General features: G+C 40.1%; 1 protein-coding gene across 9 annotated transcripts in view; it reads left to right on the top strand.

Moving 5' to 3' along the window:
- Positions 1-20,994, top strand: part of LOC131139316 (CUB and sushi domain-containing protein 1-like) — a 361,438-nt gene that overhangs the window by 88,543 nt on the left and 251,901 nt on the right. For 7 of the 9 annotated variants that reach the window (XM_058088813.1, XM_058088812.1, XM_058088816.1 and 4 more), the window contains one exon: positions 11,217-11,433. In XM_058088813.1, coding sequence (XP_057944796.1) covers positions 11,217-11,433 — 217 coding nt within the window. Of the gene's footprint in view, positions 1-2,546; positions 3,254-11,216; positions 11,434-20,994 lie in introns of those variants that run through there. The other 2 variants (XM_058088819.1, XM_058088815.1) reach the window with 2 other exon arrangements.

Below are 20,994 nucleotides of genomic sequence, written 5' to 3'. Positions count from 1 at the left end.
CTGTGATGTACTTCATTGTTAAGCAGGTTCGAAATCAACTAAACCATGACCATACCGTGGGCATAGATGTGGTGGATGTGTGTATATGTCCCTGTGTCCTGTCTCACATTTGTTCGTGTTCACATTTGTGCACTCGCAGACAGTGTTTGAGTTTGTGTGTGTGTGTGTGTTGTGTTTTCACAGGGACACACACACACACACACACACACACACACACACACACACAGTTCTTAACCAAATCACGCAGCAGAGCATCTCAGTCTCTCTTGCACATCTTTTGTCTCTCCATTTCCCTTCCCCCAGAAAATCCATAGAGACCAATGAAGCTCCACACAGTTTAAGTAAAACAGGAAGTAGACCTCCGCAGAGAGACAGTGACACAGGGATGTTCTTTCCTGTTCTGCTGAGTCAGCCTCGCCTCCAGTGGAAGTCTGGCTAAAACAAAAAACAAAACCGCACCATTGCAGGTGTAACTAATTAGGTAAATACCTGATTTGACAGAACCCAATTAATTCACTGGAGAAAGGACGCTAAATAATTTACAGGGTAATTATTTCAGTCTCTCACTGGCCTTTTTCCGTTCCAAACTACATGCCATTACAGGCTTCAAGGCTTGCAAACTGATTTTTGACCTTGTTACTTGTGACCTGAGGAACTCAGCATGAAGAAAAAATGGCCACTTTTCTTCCTGTTTGACATTAATGTGACTTTGAGCGCTGGAATTTTTTTTCTGGTTGTTTGGACTTACCGAAAACGATCATGTCAAAAACTGACATGGTGGAGGTCAAGGTTTTTTGTGCAGATTTGTGAGCCTATGAGTTCTAGACAGACAATCAAACAGACTCATGGGGTCGTACCATATTCATATATCATGTCTGTGTTTAATGGGGTGACAAAATGTCCTGTTTTTTTTTCTTTAGAAAGTGATGAAAATGCCATGGATTTCATTGTTTTTCATTGGGAGATAAAATTGACTGGAATTAGTGCAGTCTGCTGCATGTGACGTAATCCCTGAGAGGCTGGTGTGTGGGCGGCTGTCTTAGAATTTCCTTCGGGATCAATAAACTTTCGGGCTATCTGTCTGTCCTTACACTCACAAAGGGGGGAGACAGCCATTTGAGCAGCGTTAGTGTGAATCCCCGAGCACAAGTGTAAAAAAATTACTAAACCCTCCCAGTCAGGATAAGTACACCGTGTGCAAACCTGGGACATATGTTTCAGTGTCGAGTGGGGGTGCCAATGACATCACATGGACTTGTAGCGTAAACTCCCAAGTATCATTTAAGTATCTCATTTATTACCAAGTGTGTGTTTTTTGGTAATCAAAATATGATTCCGACGTTACGATGCAGTTACTTTGCTTATCATGTTGTCCTACATTATTTCAGCTCTTAAAACCTTTCATTAAGGTCCGTATTATGATGCAATGGTTTGTTACGAGTTGACCTTATTACGAGTGAACAGTTGCCACCAAAAACTAATCAGCTGGGCAGATATAAACCTACAGCCCAACCACATGACCATGTAGAAGTGTCCTTGGGCAACATACTGAACCCTCAGTTGGTCCTGATTCTACGTATTGTCAGTAGGTAAATGTGGTGAGTTTGGTGATCTGATCGATCGGCACCTATCAGTATCGGCATAAGCCCATGGGCTTTAATGTACAAGTTGATCACCTGTGTGTCACCTGGATTTTCCTCTTTATATGGCATCCCTGGCCAATAGCATGCCATATAAATGAATTGAAAAATGTATCATTAACCCAGTAATCAGTCCTGGATGATAAGAATTGGCAGCATAAACCCTGTTCAGATCATCCTTACTGGTAAAGCACGATGCATTCATTTATCATTTACCTGCACAATACAACGAAATTCAGTACAAAATACTCAGATTAATTTAAAGATATGCACTCTCATTCAACAGCATGGAAAAATGTGTAAAAGTAAAAATACTGATATGGAGGCGATGATAGTATTGTGCATCAGCGGCAGAATCATTGTTGCCTCTATGATACATTTTAATTGGATGCACATCCTTTTTATATTGTTTTTCCTGATGTATATTCAGTTTTAGTACCCACAATATTAAATACATTTCTATTTCAACATTGTTATTCTCTATTTTCATATTCCCTTGAAATAGACCCTTTGAAACGTTTACCATCTCCTGTTTTACCAAAACTAATAAGGGGGGAGACAAATACAAACATGAGAGAGACTGACATCATGCACAGTATTTGGAGACTTATTTTTGTCCCATGTTGATGCAAGTAAACAAAGCATGCACGATCAGATCAATCACCATTGCGAAGATATTTTAGCAAAAGCAAAAAAAAAAAACTAAATGAAAGCACCTTTAAAGCAATAAAAAACAATATGGCACTTTAAAAGGACAATAAAAAAGAATAGCACGGTTTTTATTTTTTTGGTCGATGTTCTATTCAGAGAAAAAGAAGAAAGTAAACATTGCGTCGCAATAAAAAAAACATTATTGTTAGATGAAACAAGCAATTGATTTAACTGTCAGGGAGAAATAAGTTTATTGAGGAGAAGATTAGAGACAGCGAAAACGACATGAAGCAGAAAAATGATTAAACTGTGCGACTTTTGGCTTTTGAGTGATTGTGTGTGTGTGTGTGTGTGTGTGCGTCAGAAAAATGAGTGAGTGAGGCAATACTGACCAGAGGCAGTGCAGATTGTACACAAGAATCTATTGCACTCCACAGTCGGCAAGCAGACACACACTCATAAACACACATTACTGTATAAAGTGAGGATGGATACAACTAACACACGTGCACATTGCTGACTTCACGGATTTCATGTTTACTCAGCCTTGACCCAAGAAGATCCTAACACGCTGCAGTAAATTTCTATGGAATGATGTGTGTGTGGTGTGTGTGTGTGTTTTCGTCAACTCTTCGCTCTCTATCAAATTTACAGGTTGACTTTTTAAGAATGCAACTCATATGCTTTTTTTCCTTTTAGCTCACCCCAAGGGGAAGTTAAAAATTGAGCAAACTGCTGTTTTTTTTCCTTTTAGCCAATCCACTGCCAAGCCATTGAGGCATCAGTGACTTTCATTGGCACATCTTTTCCACTTTGATGGCTTTGTGTATGTGTGTGTTTCCCCTTCATTGACTCAAAACCCCGCTGTCGAGAAAACCTAAAGCCGAGAGGTTTTGACAGGATCAACTGCAGGAGACTCAGACTCTGAAGGAGAGAAAACTTCCTCAGTCACTTGTGGTAATGTAAGTCATGTCCTATGCTAACAGTGCTCGGGTCACAGGAAGGGATCTGCTGTAGTGAATTGCCCCCTGAGAGTTATCGCCTTAGTCCACAGCTTTCAAGATAAGGCTGTTAGCCTACAGAGTATAGTATTTTTTTTTTCACGTACCAACAGCATGGCGGGCCTAACTAAGAATTGTACTTTGGTATCGTGTGCAGCTTTTTAGCAGCTTAATAAATAGTATGACTTTATCTGTCACTACACTTGGTGTAGGTTTGATTTTTGCCCCCAACAACCTACCACAGGCCCTGTGATTGGCTGGCGACCAGTCCAGTGTGTACCCCGCCTCTCGCCCAAAGACAGCTGGGATAGGCTCCAGCACCCGCGCGACCCTCGTGAGGAAAAAGCGGTAGAAAATGAATGAATGAATGAACCTACCACAAAGCTGATGAAATCAGAGGGTCGCTGTAAAAAAAACAAACAAAACTGAGCTAAACAATTCATGTGAGTGACTCATAGTGGATTGTGTGGTAGAGTGTTCATTGAAGTATCCTTGAGAAAGATTCTGCACCCCCTTTGCTCTCGGTGCCGCGTCATCAGTGTGTGTGAATGAACAGTTATTTTCCTTTCATGACAACATATCCCATTAACTATTGTGTGAGTGGATGAATACTGTGACTGTTTAAAAAGCAAACGGGGAAGGGAAGGTCTAACTTGTTTGGTGCCAAATGTCAAAACTCCCAATACTTACTACCTTGTTGGGACTTCATTTTAGAGAATAATATTATTACATTCAGTTCAAATGTTAGCGGGGTACACCCTGGACTGGTCGCCAGCCAATCACAGGGCACATATAGACAAACAACCATTCACACTCACATTCATACCTATGGACAATTTGGAGTCACCAATTAACCTAACATGTTTTTGGAATGTGGGAGGAAACCGGAGTACCCGGAGAAAACCTACGCATGCACGGGTACACATGCACATGTAAACTCCACACAGAGATGCTCAAGGGGGAATCGAACCCAGATCTTCGAGCTGTGTGGCCTGCGCTAACCACTCGTCCACCGTTCAGTAATTGTAATGTAATTCTGCCATTTTTTCCCTTCATTGTACTTCATCCATAAATACAATATCAATCAGATCAAAATGCGAGGTTCAATTATCCATCGTTTCCCCACTAGGTTTATTAAAAGGACTATTGTGTCTTGGAAATGTGTTGTGAATATCTTTTGTCTGCTCACTGGTGAAAGTATGTGTTTGATTGACACTTCTGGTGGCAAAAGGTGTCAGAAGTCAGATAGTGGCGCCCCTCAGAGTGCCAGGTATGTTTTTATAAGTCGTTTAGCGATGCCGTGTTGACAGAACATGGGGAATACTGACAAACACTTTAAAAAACAAACAAACATGACGTTGACTTCCAAGGTTGTCATAGGACAGTGACAATGTGCTGGTTTTAGAAAGATCAGCACTTGCCTCACAAAGGCATCTCAATTGTCAAGGCAGTCAAATTGTCCTCTTACGATAAAACTGCTGCTTCAGGGACAACTATTAGTTATGCTGATTTCAAGTTATTAACTAGCCAGCACTCTGTATTTATTTTTATATTACACTATGTTTTTTTCTTGTTTGGACTGGTCGACCAATCACAGGGCACATATAGACAAACAACCATTCACACTCACATTCATACCTATGGATGATTTAGAGTCTGCAATTAACCTAACACTGGAATACCCAGATAAAACCCTGGGAAACATGCAAACTCCACACAGAGATGCCCAAACACAGATTCAAACCCAGGTTTTCCCCAATCTGACTGCATGGCCAACATGCTAGCCGCTAGTCCACCGTGCATCACATATTTTTCAGCAAAGAAAAAGCCTACAGATGGATATTTGTCATCATTTTCCAGGCCTATGGCAACCTTTCATCTGATGTCTTACTGAGCTCCCTCACTGGGAACTTTAAATGTGTTTGCTCAGGTTTCCCACCGTGTAGGTGTTGACAAATAACCACATGTATCACACTTCCATTTTGGCGCAGTCGTGTAGGTTATTGTTACTGCGTGACCTCTTAAACGGCGAGCCTGCACACCTCGTGTATAGGTCCCGCACTCCACTTCTGCATCACGCCATGAGACCGCCCACAGTGTTCTCCCATCATTGCGATGACTGCAGCTCCCAAAGCACCAAACAAACAAGCTCGCTGGCTTGTGTTGAGGCCGGTGAAGCACATACAAATAATGGAGTTATAGAGTTTCAGACCTTGAACAATCAAGCCTGTAGAGACAATAATAGTGGTTTCAGTGTTTTTGTTTTTTGTTGAGTAAAAGCCTTTTGTGACACATTATATTTTTTTCTCCACTCTTACGATTGGAAGCAGCAGTGATATGACGGTGACGCCACCTGCACTTTCAAATCATTGTTTTTCTTCAAGTTGTTTTGCATTTGCATTGTCTGTACTTTTTTTTTTTTGTTATCGAGCACTCGGAGCCATCCTCATTCGTCATTCAAAACATCAAGCATTGAAATGCAGGTTGGTGGGGGATTGATTACAGGGTGGTGTCTTTCCCTCACAAAGTAAGAATGAAGAAAAATGAAGCCTTGTGTTTTCTGTTGCCCAGACAGACGCGCTGTGATGCAAATGCGGGTATCACGCAATCACATGCAATTCTCTCCCGCACACATTCCGACTTCACTCTTAATTGCTTCTTTGATCATGTGTTTTATACGCAGACATCATCCATTTCACCTATCTATTTTATCTCCTCTTCCTTTTTGCTGATCATCTTTGGACATTAGTATTCTGGACATTGTCCTGATTTTTTCTGTGTGTGCGCGCGTGTGTGTGTGAGTGTCACACAGGAAGTGATACAAGTCTCTTCTCTTGGTTGTCATGGTGATTTGACTAATGGTGTCACTTATCATGAAGCATATTCATTTTGCATCAAACAAATTGGCTTTGTTTTAGTACAAGGGATGAGGTATCATTTTGAGAAGTTTTAACGGGTGAAAAGTGTGAAATATAATTTTTTTTAACCTGACACAGGGGTGCTTTTATCCGCTCCCCCCACCCCACCCACCCAATTCAACATTACCTCCAATGCTTCAATCGAAGTACAGCCGTATTTGCTCTCACTTGTTTGACATCGGGCTGGAAGGGATCACAAGAAATGGCAATGGGGAGAAAGGAAGACAGATGGGTTGTGGTATTTGGTCTTTGTGGGATTAAAAATAGGAAGTGAGTGGGTGGAATGAAAACAAGCTAACACTCCAGCAAGATAAGAGGGGATACAACAGGACAGAAATACTCACCAGGAGACGGAAACAATATGACATTGCCATAATAATAATAATAATAATAATAATAATCGGACACAAGGTTGAGAAGTAATGATATTATAGGGAATATGTAGCAGTGCTAATGTTGAGATGACAGCGGTAAAAAGAGTGCTAGGGCATGAGATAATGAGTACAAGACTAAGGTAGAAGATGTACTGTATGTGTGAAGTGGAGGAGGAGGAAGAGAGGAGGAAGAGATGCATGGTTGCTGGTAATCCTGCCGACATGACAAGCAGGGTGCATATAGATGAGGGATGTGGAGATAGTGAAGATTGAGATTTGCAGAGAGACAAAGCGGCACTGTGGCAATGTTTCTGAGATAAAGACAAGAAGGTGGGCGAGGGTGTGTGTGTGTGCGGGGGGGGTGCACCATGGGAAGAGATGGTTGTGGTAAAGGAACCAAAAAAAAAAAAAAGAGAGACAAACAGAAATCACAATCTCCTCCTGCTTTTTCATGGTGCCAGTGAATTGCTGCAGTCAATAGTTCTACACGGCGTAACTTAGAAAGATGCATTTGATTTGTGGCCCAGTGTGCCGTGGAACGAGGGGGACGGCATTTGATTTATGAGCCGGGGACCTTGTGGTCTGGTTCTACTCCAGTGCTCCACCTCTCTGCTCAAAGAGAGCATCTCACAAACATGTAGATCTTTGCTCTGAACCCCTTATTTAATGAGGTAGAATGTTTTCACTCTCCACTAAAAGCAGCAGTATACAGAATTACTGTATGTACGACATAAAAGACCGCATATTCAAGAGAATACAAATGACAGAAAAAATACAAGCCCATGAGATATAAATCAAAGCAACATGAACCAATGTGGGGCTTTTAAGACTGACATAGTGGATGGTTGTGTGCATTCATAAATTACATCTAATTGCTGTTTCCATGACTGGCAACATGCATGTCCATTCATGTCACTGCCATCTTAATGTGCTATTGACATGCCTCGGAACACAGGAGACCCTTCAAATCTATACATGTTAATTCTTTTTTTCTATTGTTTTTATTATGTTATTGTTATTCTTTATTGTGTAAAGGTGCAAAAAGAAGAAGAAGCAACAAAACATTTTAGCAAAAGATAACAACACAAATGATTCTTTGACATTTTGGTGAGAAACAAGGTTTTTCTATTGTCCATCCCTTTCTATGCCGTTGAATCCTAATTAGGGTCGTTGGGGTATACTGAAGCCTATTGCAACTAACTTTGGCCAGGAGGTGGGGTACACCCCGGAATGGTCGCCAGCCAATGGCAGGGCATGTTTTTCCTATACATTTTACATCAATAGTATGGCTGACTGCTTTAAATTGTGACAAAACAGATAACAGATATATACAGGATGTGTTTTGGATGTGCAAGGCACAGCGTGACAGTGGTGTTGGTGGAAATATAGCTCATTCTTTGCATGATTTATTATTATTTGCAAGAACATTTTGTACTATTTTTTGTGGTTTTGGCTGTGTTACAACAAAATTTGGACCGCTTTCATGGACAATGTCTCTGGTTGTCAAAGTTGAGGTATTACTGTATGTACAGTAGTGTTAGTTTTACATTTTATGGTGGTTAACTCTATTTAACCATTTCCACACGTGTGACAGTAAAGTTTGGGCCAGAAAAGTGGGAGTGGCTTTTCTGGCTGTCAGTGACATCTGTCTTGTGAACACACACATGCCTGCATGGCCATACACATAAACTAGTAGGGATTAGCAAGTACACTAATATTTGTATCTGCCTCTGTTATTCTTATTTTTTCCTTGTTGACTGTATTTTTCTCAAAAGCACCGCTTTTCAGTACCACAAGCAATTTTTCCAACAGTCATTATACCCTTATAACATTACTGCTGCCCTTATAGTCATTACACTGTCAATGACTGATGTCATAATTCCTCATTTTGCCCGGTGGCTGGGCCTGCACCCATGGGGCCTGGCCAGGTATATCCCGAAGAGGTAACATGGGTCCCAAGAGGTTCGGGTGCAGAGTGAGTGGGGTAGCGGGTGAAGGCGGGAACCTTGGGGATCCAATCTTTATGTTGGGGAAGGAGCCTGAGCCGGTGTGCAAGGTGGAGAAGTTCTGGCTCGATGTAGTTAGACTCACGATAACGTCTTCTCAAGAGGGTTCAGACTTTATTCGACTCTCGTTTTGCCAGCAGTCGGAGGCCTCTGGGAAAACCCAGGACAGGTTGGAGAGACAATGTCTCTCAAGTCACCTGGGAATGCTTTAGGATCAGCCGGGAGGAGCTGGATGAAGTAACAGGGGAGGGAAGTGATTTAGGCTGCTGCCTTTGTAATCAGACCTCAAATAAGCGGAAGTAGATTGATGGATGGATCCCAAAAATGGATTGCGTTTGACCTCAGATATTCCATTCTATCAAGAAAATGGACTGGTTGGGTGGGTCCTTTTTGGTGTGCCAACAAGCCAACTTGGGACTCAGTGTCTTGCTCATTGCTCTTATTTGAACCGACCATATGGTTTTCAGCCACTAGACAATCTGGTATTCAGAAGCACGAGAATCCAGTTGGGGTGAACTCACCAAGACGCTTCAGTATATTGCTGGAGTATGTCGCTCCAATATGTTATGTGATGTGATGCAAATATCTGCTAAATCCTACTCATCCCATCTGCTCAAAGCTGGGAATGTGGCAGCAGAAGACAGCAGTGCGCAGAAGAGGGAGACAACTGGAGATGCAATGAAAGACACACATAAAAAGCGCTGAGAGGGAGAGGTGAATTGGGTTGGAAAGACAGTGGAGAACAATCTGAAATGAATCTGGACACACCAGATGGTTTGATGTTTATTTGTGTGTGAGACTATATACGCTTTGTGCATGTGTGTTGTTGTTAGTCCTGCTGCCAACTTATCCACTTGGGCTAGTCTATATCTATGTGAGGGTTGTGTTGCTTCAGACAAGCACCAACATCTGCTGCATGTGGAAGGAAAGACTACCGGAAATCTTGTAAGCGTTTGGTCGAGTGGCTCTTGTTCTTGAAGAAACATTAGTCACTTCTATTTGAGAGAGCTTGTTTTCTTCAAAATAAAAGGCAAATGAATCAATAGCCCTTTGACATTTCCCAAACAATTACAGCTGACACACTCAAACTAATGTACTGTACGTGTTGTATTTTGCAGTGCTGTACAAAGTTGTACAAAGAGAGTAGTGGGAAATGAAAGATGGAGATGGGCAAGGCAGAAATGTTGGTACTTTGTTAATGCTGGAGGCACATTGGTCCTTAATTATCCTGTTGTTATTTGTTGTTTTGACATTTGCATGTGTTGGTACGGCTCATTTACTGATATTTATCCCTTAGCAGGCAAGTGTTCAAACCCAAAGCGGCACACTGTCTTTCCTGTGACATTGCATAATTCAATTGTTGTCAATTAGCTTTTGTAGGCTTTCTTCCGGCTTTGCTGTTTAGCAGCAGGTCTGTCTTTCACACACACACACACACACACACACACGCAAAGCTTTTGTCAGCTTGCTAATGTACAGTATTTTCTTACTAATTAATTGCCTTTCCTTCCTCTCTGCACTTTATGGAACGACCTTGCCCATCATATTACATAGCATGGAGGCTGCATTCTAATATATATTTGTATCTTGAATGACACACATATAATGTAGAGGTTCAAAACACTCAACATTCCGTCCTGTCCTACTGTGTATAAATACCACCGCTTATCCTGTTTGGGGTTGCGGAGGATTTGGAGCCTATCCCAGCTGATTGGGCATACACAAATTTAAACTATTTTAAATCTGATTCCATTCTGATTTCAAGTCTCATCAGGTTTTGTTATTCGTGCATTGTACAGTAGCAAACAACGAGTGATTGGCAGCTCCTTGGTCGGCAGAGATAATGATCTCTCACAATTGTAGCAGATTTTGTTGTGAGTCTATTTTTGCTTATGTTTGTTTTGGGTTGTTGGCACGGATTAGACACAATTAATAAAGGAAGCATGTTGCTTTGCTGTTTGTGTTGTTTTACGAATTAGCATTCCGAGTCCACAAGTGATTGAAACGCCATCTTCTTGTTTGATTTATTTGGGGAGTTAGTAAGCTACTAACACATGTAGACTTTAAGTGGAACAGCAACATGTTAGTAGGATTGTGTCCAAACAGTAAAGTAAACTATAAGCAGTGCGCTGTAGTTAATAGAACACTGTCTGAGTAAACTGCCTATTTGCATATATCACAATAGCGCCTCAGCTGGTTGCAACTGAGTAGTGCACTCACTTTTGTTTCAATCAATCAATCGGTGATTAATTGAATAAAATCACTATTCCTAGCACTCGTTTTTATTAAAGGCGTGCCTCGTCTCCATGCTTGACTGACATACATTAAAATTGAATGAAATCTTGCAGTACGTACCATACAGCATGTTATCATCTGGCACAAGACTATGAGATCTTATCATGTGTCAAACTTAAAGGTTACAAAATACATCAGGCACTCATGTTCTGTTATTCAACTGTAATTAACTGTATGTTACGTCGTGCTGTGACATGGCCTGCCGATGTGTTAAGTGCATAAAGGACAGAATACGCATTTATGAAAATGATATATTATATTCCTATTAAAGAATGTAAAGACTAAACATCTGAAATTAAAACATCCTGATGTGTTTATGTTTTTCTTTCAGCTGAATCCTGCGGTGGCGTAATCCAAGGCCTGAACGGGACGATAGAATCACCCGGTTTCCCCCATGGCTATCCCAACTACGCCAACTGTACATGGCTGATAATAACAGGGGAGCGAAACAGGATCCAGCTCACCTTCGTCACGCTGGCACTAGAGGAAGACTTTGATATCGTGTCAGTATATGATGGACAACCATTGCCTGGGAACCTAAAAATGAGGTTAGAAAAATTTATTTATTTTTTTCTTTTTAGTCTGATCTTTTTCAGTGTTGATGCTGTCACTCTAACCTTATAGAAGGTGTCATCTCTCACATTCTGTGTTGCACACAATCTCCTTCTGAACAAAGCTTGATTTTGTATGTTGATTTTCATGCATGCAGTATCTCAGTTGGGAAATGACACACAATTTATGATCAGCTTAAATATGAATGCATATTTAAAGCAAATATTTACTATAGGACACACATCGTGCTGATTTTTTCAAGGTTAAAAACCACTGATGATAGAGCTAACACAAAATTTTGCAATCTGGATTAAGTCATGGCACACTAAGTCAAAATAAAAATGTAAATCTATTTTATTTAACAATCAAAAACAAACAAAAAAAAATCCTAAAACTCACTCTACCATGGAACCTTGGCTCGTGTCATTAACCAAAATGTACTGTAACTGAATTAATTTTAATGTAAACCCGGAAATAATGTAAACTCAATGAATCAGTTTCAGAAACTCCCTCCAAAAATGTGAAAACAAAACATGTTTTATAGTTTGAAATGCAGAAAACACTTTAAAATACAAACACATACAAACTGAAATGGATACCGTCATTGAACACAGACACCACATTCTTGTCTTACCATGAGGTAAATTCATTCTAAATTCAGTCTTTACTTGATTTTTGATCATTGCTGCAAAATAACACAGAATGTGTTATTTTATAAAAATAATGTTACAAGTGCCAGCATTTTGATAAAAGGTGAGGAAGGCTACTGAATTCTATACATAAGTCATGACAAAACATGAAGTTGTTGTCTGTGTTGCTCTCGCTTCCACATTGTGTATTTTCAACAAATTTGTCTTCAAAAATGACCTAAAATGTTTATTTTTCCCTTTAATTTGCCATTTACACATTTGGAATTAGTCTAATTGTACATGATCAACTGTGTTAGTTAACATGGAACTATAGCATCAACTGCTGATGACATCATAGACGGATGACGGAGCTGAGTTCAGGTTCCTGTTACTATGTAGTAGTAAGCTAATGGGCTGCTAGCAAGGATGTTTTGATAAAATTGCATTAAGAACTTGCGATGAGGAATAAGATAATTTGATTCATGAAAATTTAGAAAATTTAAAATAACAGTTCATTAATATTTGTAAATGGCAAGAAATATTTAGCTGATTGTGTACTCGTATAAATTAATAAAATTATTACACTTTGGAATGATTACACTTTAGATGTGACCACTTCTCTTCCATATAGGATAAACAAACTACAAAAATGTGCCAATGTTTTCATCATTAACACATTGAGGCCATAACGCCCAACAAGTTATAAGGCATTGCTGAACTGGCAGCATTAGTATTTGGTGATTTGTTGCAGTGCAGGGAGGGTCGTTAGAGCAACGTCCAGAGTTGGCTCACTGTGGGGAGCTTATTCATCACAGAGTTTGTGTGTAGGAGGGACGAGCTGGGAAAGCACACAGTGTTTGAGCTTAGTGGTGCAGTTTTTTTTTTGGAAAACAGTGGTGTTATTTTTTTTTTTTTTTGTTAAAGTGTTATATCCAGCAGCTTTATTATGTGGCTGTGTGAGAAGAATGCCTATCTATTGGTTTGCCAGAGAGGAATAAAAAGACTGCTGTCTTTACTGAGCCACAAAGTGAAAATTGGGATCTTGATTGTGAATGTACTGTGCTGTTGTTGCATGCCTCATTGCAGTTACACGTCACTCACTCGGATGTTCTACTAATAGTATATAGACGGCTTAATCAGTGTACAAGCTATAAATGGACCCTGTGCTCCTCACATTGAAAGACGTGAGGAAAAATCCATGGTCATAGTTAGATGTTTTCACAGTAGTTCATAGGCTGACATTAACGACAAATGACAACCATGACATGTAAAGGTGAATCGCGTCTCAGCTGAAAACGATGGATCGGCTTATATTCAGCATACATAGATTTACAGTATTACATGCAAACCATTAAGGACATGCCAAGCAAGTCAGAGCTTTTCTTCCTGTCTTTCACACACACACACACCAGTGACCTATACCAGTTCATTCATTCATTCATTTTCTACAGCTTATCCTCATGAGGGTCGCGTAGGGTGCTGGAGCCTATCCCAGATGAGAGGCGGGGTACACCCTGGACTGGTCGCCAGCCAATCACAGGGCACATATAGACAAACAACCATTCACACTCACATTCATACCTATGGACAATTTGGAGTCGCTAATTAACCTAGCATGTTTTTGGAATGTGGGAGGAAACCGGAAAACCTGGAGAAAACCCACGCATGCATGGGGAGAACATGCAAACTCCACACAGAGATGGCCAAGGGTGGAATTGAACTCGGGTCTCCTAGCCGTGCAGCCCTACACCAGTTGTTATTTCATATTGAAACAGTAATTATGCTGAGCGCTTGCCCCAATCATTGATGTGTGCTGACCTTACACAAGGTCAGTTGACAGCTGTGCCAGCAGCCTCCAGTGAGTGAAGTACAGCTCGGTGGCGACAACGGTACAATGAGTACTACCAGCAGCTCACCTGCGCTTTGCCCCTTGCAGCAATTTTCTACATCCTTTCCTGCAGATGCTCTTTTCCTTGACACCACTTTATTTTCTCATTGAAAGCATCCCTTCCATTCTGGTTATTAACTCTTGTTATTTTACACTTACAGGTGTTTCAAGATGTCAAAAAAGAGAAGCCTCGGTCATTTCAAAGCTTCCATTTAAACTCATCCATCCATTTTCTATGGCGCTTATCCTCATGTCACGGGGTACATTTAAACCTACAACAGAAATGAAGGCCATGTCCATATCTATATGTAAATACAGTTTAGGATTTATTTGCTTGATATTTTTCTTCTTGTGGTCTTTTTCCAGCCTCAGGTTTATACTTTTTCATTTCAGGATACAAAAAAAAATGCCTGTGGGCGCATGCATTGGGACAGCTTTTGATAATTTGGATGACTTGCACAGTGGGACCTCTAGAATTGAATGCCCTTGAGGTTGTTCAAATTTAAAGTCACACATTCCTGGAACTGTGTGAGATGTCAACAGATACCGCAATACAATACAACAGAAAGACTTTCAAGACCTCAGCCCACCACGCATTCAAACCTGATTTCAGAGTGTGCCTTTCTTTCTCTTTGGCTTTTTGTGACATTTGTGCAACACTTAAAGGGATAGTTCAGATTTTTTGACAGTTGTATAACTCCCCCATAAGGAGTGAAGTCCGTCAACAGTGACTCACTCCCCACTTTGTGTCCTGAGCTAAGTTCTGGTCGGATTTTGGTGCTGAGGGAAGTAGTTCCCGCTAGTTGCTGGGGACAGTTAAGTGAAGGGTTTGGGTATTCCAGAAAGTCAGACCCCACACTGTTATTTTCTGTGCCATGGTATCACTTTGCGCTCCCGCCTGTCCATTGTTTTTATTTTCAGTATGATCAGCTAACACTCAAATAATTTGGAGTGAAAAATAAAGTCAAAGAAAGCAGTTAAATGTATCTCAATTTGCTATCTATTTTGACATTAAAGCCCTAACCAAAAAAAAATAAAAATAATAACTGACTTGTATATTAACAAAGCTACAGCAATATTATTATTGTAACAGCTAACATGAAGATATATATTTATCTGGCGGAGGACCACAACGCCTGCTAACCGCTAGTCTCATCGTGAATCACAGACATGCGTAACAAACAGAGGAGTGGCTATCTAGCTTGCAATTTTGCTAGAAAGACTCAACGAGATGTTCGTTTGCTGTCAGGATTTTTTTTACCTGAGTCCTGGAGCACAGGTCTTGTGCTGGAAGACACAGACATATCAATGAGAGCGGACAGAGTAAGTGTCGTCGATGTTTATATGCTGCTGTTGTTAACAGAAGTCTGACATGTGAAATCAATGCACCTAGGAAATAAGTTCCGGTAATGTTTTAAATAATCACAATACGACAAGATACTGTTATTATCAATGTACTTTTTCAGGCATGACTACAACATGTATATAAAACAATAAAATGTTGTTACAGGTTTTTTTAGACAGTTTTGTAGTCGAAATAGTTAGGTCCCATTGACGTCCATTGTTAGCTAGCTCATATTAACTTGTTTTCTCTTGTTAGAATGCACAGAAAAGGCTTGTGGATGATGGGCAAAATTTAAAACAAAACAAAAAAATATGCAGCTTTCCGATAATGTCAAACCAAATTTCATCTGAATTATTCTTTACCAACATAATGAACTTATTCAAATAACATTATTTTACATTAATTCCATATATCTCAGGCAAATGTGATCTGAGCTCTGTTTGAGTTCTCTTATTTAATCGGTTTGTGTGTGAAAGCATGTCGGACTTAAAGCCCGCCTCTTACCAAGACTGACACAAACACATCATTTGTGCTTACGTGAATGCAAACAATAGTAGCTTGATTGCTTTGCCAGGGTTCCCAAAGAACAGCACAGATATATCAGGCTACTGCAGACATCCGACTGCCCTCAGACCTACTGGTAGGAAATTCTGCCATAGCAAAGACGAGCGGACTTAACAGCACATCTGATGCTGCTCCTCTTTGGCCCCAGCTGTGTATCAGCAGCAGTAATTTGACTTCACCCCACTCATCTTGATGAATGACTGCAACATTGTGAATATCTTTATTTCTTATTTGTTTTTTTGTAAACTGAAAAAAAAAACTTCCATACAGCAAACACTGAGGAAGTGACAAACACAAGAATCATGCACAGGTCGATATTTCAAGATCCAGAAATATTCATTAAACACCACATCCTCCCTGCAACCTGAACATTTCACCCACTGGTACAACAAATAGATGTGTGATTTAATAAAACCGTGCACACCCACATTCACCTGCCACTTCTTCCCAGACCAATGGCTATTAGGAAGCAACTGCAAAAATCAACCCAGTCTGTTACAATTTTTTCCTTTTCTTTATTTTGTTTTCCTAGCAAGTCAATTAATCATGATCCACCTGCAGTCCAAAGGAAAACAGCCACCAGCAAACAGCCATTTTTGAGGGTCCGTCGTCAAGTACCTGATCCAACTGAAGTCCAAAGGTTTTTTAGGTGCCGTATTGATGTGAAACTTTGATTTTCCCGAGCATGCCGAGTGTGGATAGGCTGCAAAAAAAAAAAAAAGTGGAACATGCTGAGGAAGATGTTTAAAAAGTTACTTTTCAATTGCGTTTCCACTCTGAAAGCTTGTCCCCCACTCACATCAAATGCAGTTGAGTGAAATCCAGCTGACCGTAGACAATTTTTACTGCCACCACCGCTCACACTTCTCCCACAGTGAATTATTGAAGGGGTGACTTCAAGTTGGAGTATTTCTGTTGGTAAACTTTATGCTGACATAGTTTGCATTGAAAATCGACTTTATTGTATAGTAATTTGTGTATCGGCTGTGATAGTAATGCTTAGAATAAGACATACAGTACGGGTGATGTCTGAATTAGCAAGTGATGATGATGGCAGTCTGGTAATGAGGACGGTGTCAGATCTTATTTTATGAACTCTATAATTTTGGTGGCCCAGCCTGGACACCAGTAGAAGTAGTCTTAATTAGAAAGGACAAGATTAGTTTGTGTCACACATTGAGCCACGGTTTATCGTGAAGAGTGAATATATTCACATGTAAGTTCCCAATGTGAAAATGATGGCATGAGAAAGATGTTTCCAATGATGTGTGTGTGTGTGTGTGTGTGTAATGGTATCTATGTACATGTCTATGAAGCACCGTGTTCGATGACACAGTTAATTATGGAGAGCAGCGATTTATGGTAATAAGTAACGCTGTATTTAATCCAAGTGATTTAGAATCTTGTATAGCCATTTCAAGCTACCGGTGGATACGCCTTTATATATGCAGTAAAAAAGGAATCAGTCTTTAAATTGTTGTTTTTCCAAGAGACACTTTCATTTTGAGTATATAATAATATAAATATTATATTCCATAAAGGTAACTGCAGTAACCAGTAATTTAAATACAGCTTATTGGAACAATCTGTAAAAAAGAAACTACCTGCACTGAAATGATGTTGATACATCGAGAACCAGTGTTGTTTACCACCTGATTTTTGCTTCTGACAGCTTATTTGGAGCAATATTCATCTGTAAGTCATGAATTACTGCATTTTATCACCATTGAATTTGTATTGATTACAAGATTTAGATCATCTACTAAAACTATGAGAATTTACCCCAATAGAAGGGAACCCTAATTATAAGAGGACTCATTTTTATAAGAGGATTCATTTTCTACTGCTTATCCTAACGAGGGTCGCGGGCGTGCTCGAGCCTATCCCAGCTGTCTTTGGGCAAAATGCGGGGTACACCCTGGACTGGTCGCCAGCCAATCAGGGCACATATAGATTTTAAGACAAAATCAAAAACCAACTGACACGAGAAATCAGTTTTAAGAATCATTGTTTATCGTGGGGGGTGGGGGTGAGGGTTGGACACCCCTCTTCCGCCCCTCCAAATTGCTCCTAAATGTGGTAAGCACTTTGACTACCTTGAAGGTACAAAAGTGCTGTAGAAGTGAAATCCAATCACCACAATTCACTGCAATATTAGACGTCATATTTTTTAGTGATTGACAGTGGTTTGTCTCTCCTTCATTGATTACAATTTATTCATAGTTTTGCATAGTAAATCATCTTTTATGAGACTATTTTTATGTGTTGTGACTGCCTCTTTCCAGGTCACTCACATGTTTGAGTGGCAGGAAGAAAAGCTCCGACATGCCTGAGAAGATGTCATTTGGCGCCACATGCTGGTTTGCATGTATAAATGTCTGCATCTCGGTCACGTGGTTGCTACCCAGCAGTGCAGCAGAGCCTCTGAGGTTCAATCTATTCCGCTTCCAATTTGTGTGAATATTAAACCTTTTTCTATAGGAAATAATGGAAATTTAATTATAGCATTATAGTGACAAATGGTTGCCAGTGTAAAACCTTTAATAGCTTTACAGTCCATGTTTCAAGTACAACATTTTTAACAATTAGCTAACCATACCTTTAATATGTTAAAACGATTAAATACTCATTTAACTTTAATTATGAAGAAGGAAGGTGTAATAAAAGGTCATAGATGTGCCTCGCATTTCCCTTTAAGTGTAGAATTGCGCTAACTACTGTAAAACGTAAAAACATTGATACCTGGAATAAGTGACACAAAAAGCTTGATTTTCCTCCAATGTTTCAATATAAATTGTATGATCTGTGCCGTGCTAAGGTTACAATCTACTGTCAATTTCCTAATTTGCACGGCGAATAAGATTGAACACAGACTTGGAAGCTACAGGAGACATATTTAGCCTCTGTGTCTACTGGAGCTTGTGGGAATAATTATCATTAAGCTGCACAAAACCCACTAAAGCATTTCTAATTTCATGGTATTGTACATTAAACTTTAGCCTCGTCACTCACATTGAGACTTGCTCAATTAGATTTTTTTTCTCTCGGATCTCGGCTCCTGTTAAGCATTGTCTTTGCTGCAGGGAGTAGAATAAAGACAGTGAGGAAATAATGGCTAATATCTGTCCGAATGTCTGATTGCAATTCCAGATTAAGCTTTTTCAGAGATGTTCCTAGCACAGTCAAACTTTTACTGCCCCCTCCCTTTGAGTACAGTGTAAAACCCACACTTTTCTGTGAAAAATAGGCCAACACTAGATAACCAGGCAATGGAACTAATCCAAGACAACCGCTAGGGAAGCAAGGAGCGACATGAAGAGAGAGGGGAGGGATGAAGGTAGGATGTTTGGGTGAGGAGGGAGACACAGAAGCATGCAGACAAAGACACCCGGGGCCAACACAGGACTCGCACAACACACACATGCATGCACACCCAAGGAGGATCTGAAAGCTAGTCGAACTAAGTCCCTGCGCGCTTGGTAGTTCTGTCCGTCTGCCTGTGTCGTATTGTGTTCTTGATAATTCTCTAAGCTGCTTCCACTTGTCACGAGCTCATCACAAAGTTAAGTGCAGTTTCCACATTATGTTAAACAGTTGAACAGGAAAGTGAGCATGGATGCTGGAGACATGCATACTGTTGTAGGTCAGGTTCAGGTCTGGAGACTTGGCTGCTTGGCCACTCCATCATATTCAACCTGGAGGTGTGTTTGGGCTCTTTATCATGTTGGAAAACTGCCATGAGGTTGGACTTTGTCTCCCTTCATGTTTCCAGTACTAGCAGCACTCATGCAGCCCCAGACCATGACACTACCACTGCCATGCTTGACTGACAAGAGACAATCTTATATATATATATATATATATATATATATATATATATATATGATTTTCAGCAGAAGGTAAATCCATACCATTATACAAGCTGCAAAAAAGTGCTGGCATCACACGTAGGCGGGTATCTCATAAAACAAAGTCCATCATCCAAAAGTAAAACCCATTCTAAAATTAAGGTTATACTATAGAGTCAATGAGTAAATAACCCTTAAAATGAGAAATGTGTCCTACAATGTGCAACACGGTTGCTGAAATGTGTTGTGTTGAGATGGAGATGTATTGTATAACTCTTCCATCCAGGTCCAGTGATAAATTGCTCATTAGATAATTAGCAAAATAAATAGACTATTTCTTGACCGTAGTTGTTAATGTTCCGAGCATAGCATTCAATCCCTAAATGTGAAGAGTTGTAATGACGCAGCATGGAGGGTCACCGGAGCAGGCGTGGAACTGATTCAGCAGCAGTGGAATGTAGGACTGATGAGAATATTTATGTCAGCAGGCCTCCTACCACACCAAACAACTGTTAATGCTGAGAGACACGAAAGTCGAAAGGAGGTAGTGATCAAGTCATAGAATGCAGAAGGTAGAGAATAAAGGTAAAAAGGACCCGAGACACCATTTGACATCTCATTTGTAGAAATCTGTGGCTGTGCTATGCTGCTGTGATTTACTTTAAGTTGTCTCAAGGTTGTCTTGTTGACGTATGAAAGCCCCATTTTGATTGCATAAGTTGCTTATTCCACATGCACACGCAGATGTACGCACAAACATGTCTATAAATGTGCCGCTAACTTGACAGTCAGTTTACATGGATTAGAAAGTCAAATTCACTGGGAAATCTAATTAAATGGAGCCACTCTGATTCCTCACTACGAAGACATTTAAATTTCTAGATCGGCATTTGGAAGGGCAGAAAATCCACAGAGACACTGTCGTATAATAACTGTATCGAAAAAAACAAAAAAAGTACAGTACCATTGATTAAATGCTAATTTCATTATACAAATCTCTTTGCTGAGTCTGGAAAAATTCTGAAATTTTGAGTATGAAATTTTGAAATGTCAAACCCCCAGGGCAGAAAATCCATAGAGACACTGTAGTATAATAACTGTATCGAAAAAAAAAACCCAAAAAGTACAGTACCATTGATTAAATGCTAATTTCAAGATACAAATCTCTTTGCTGAGTCTGGAAAAATTCTGAAATTTTGAAATGTCAAACCCCCAGGAAGTCTGAAACTCTACACAGAAAGCTTCGAGCCAAGAACAAATAGGAAACGCAAAGTAAATAAATA

Source organism: Doryrhamphus excisus, chromosome 12 (genome assembly GCF_030265055.1).
Source record: "Doryrhamphus excisus isolate RoL2022-K1 chromosome 12, RoL_Dexc_1.0, whole genome shotgun sequence".
Classification (NCBI taxonomy): domain Eukaryota; kingdom Metazoa; phylum Chordata; class Actinopteri; order Syngnathiformes; family Syngnathidae; genus Doryrhamphus; species Doryrhamphus excisus.
This window is presented reverse-complemented; position numbering and strand designations above follow the sequence as displayed.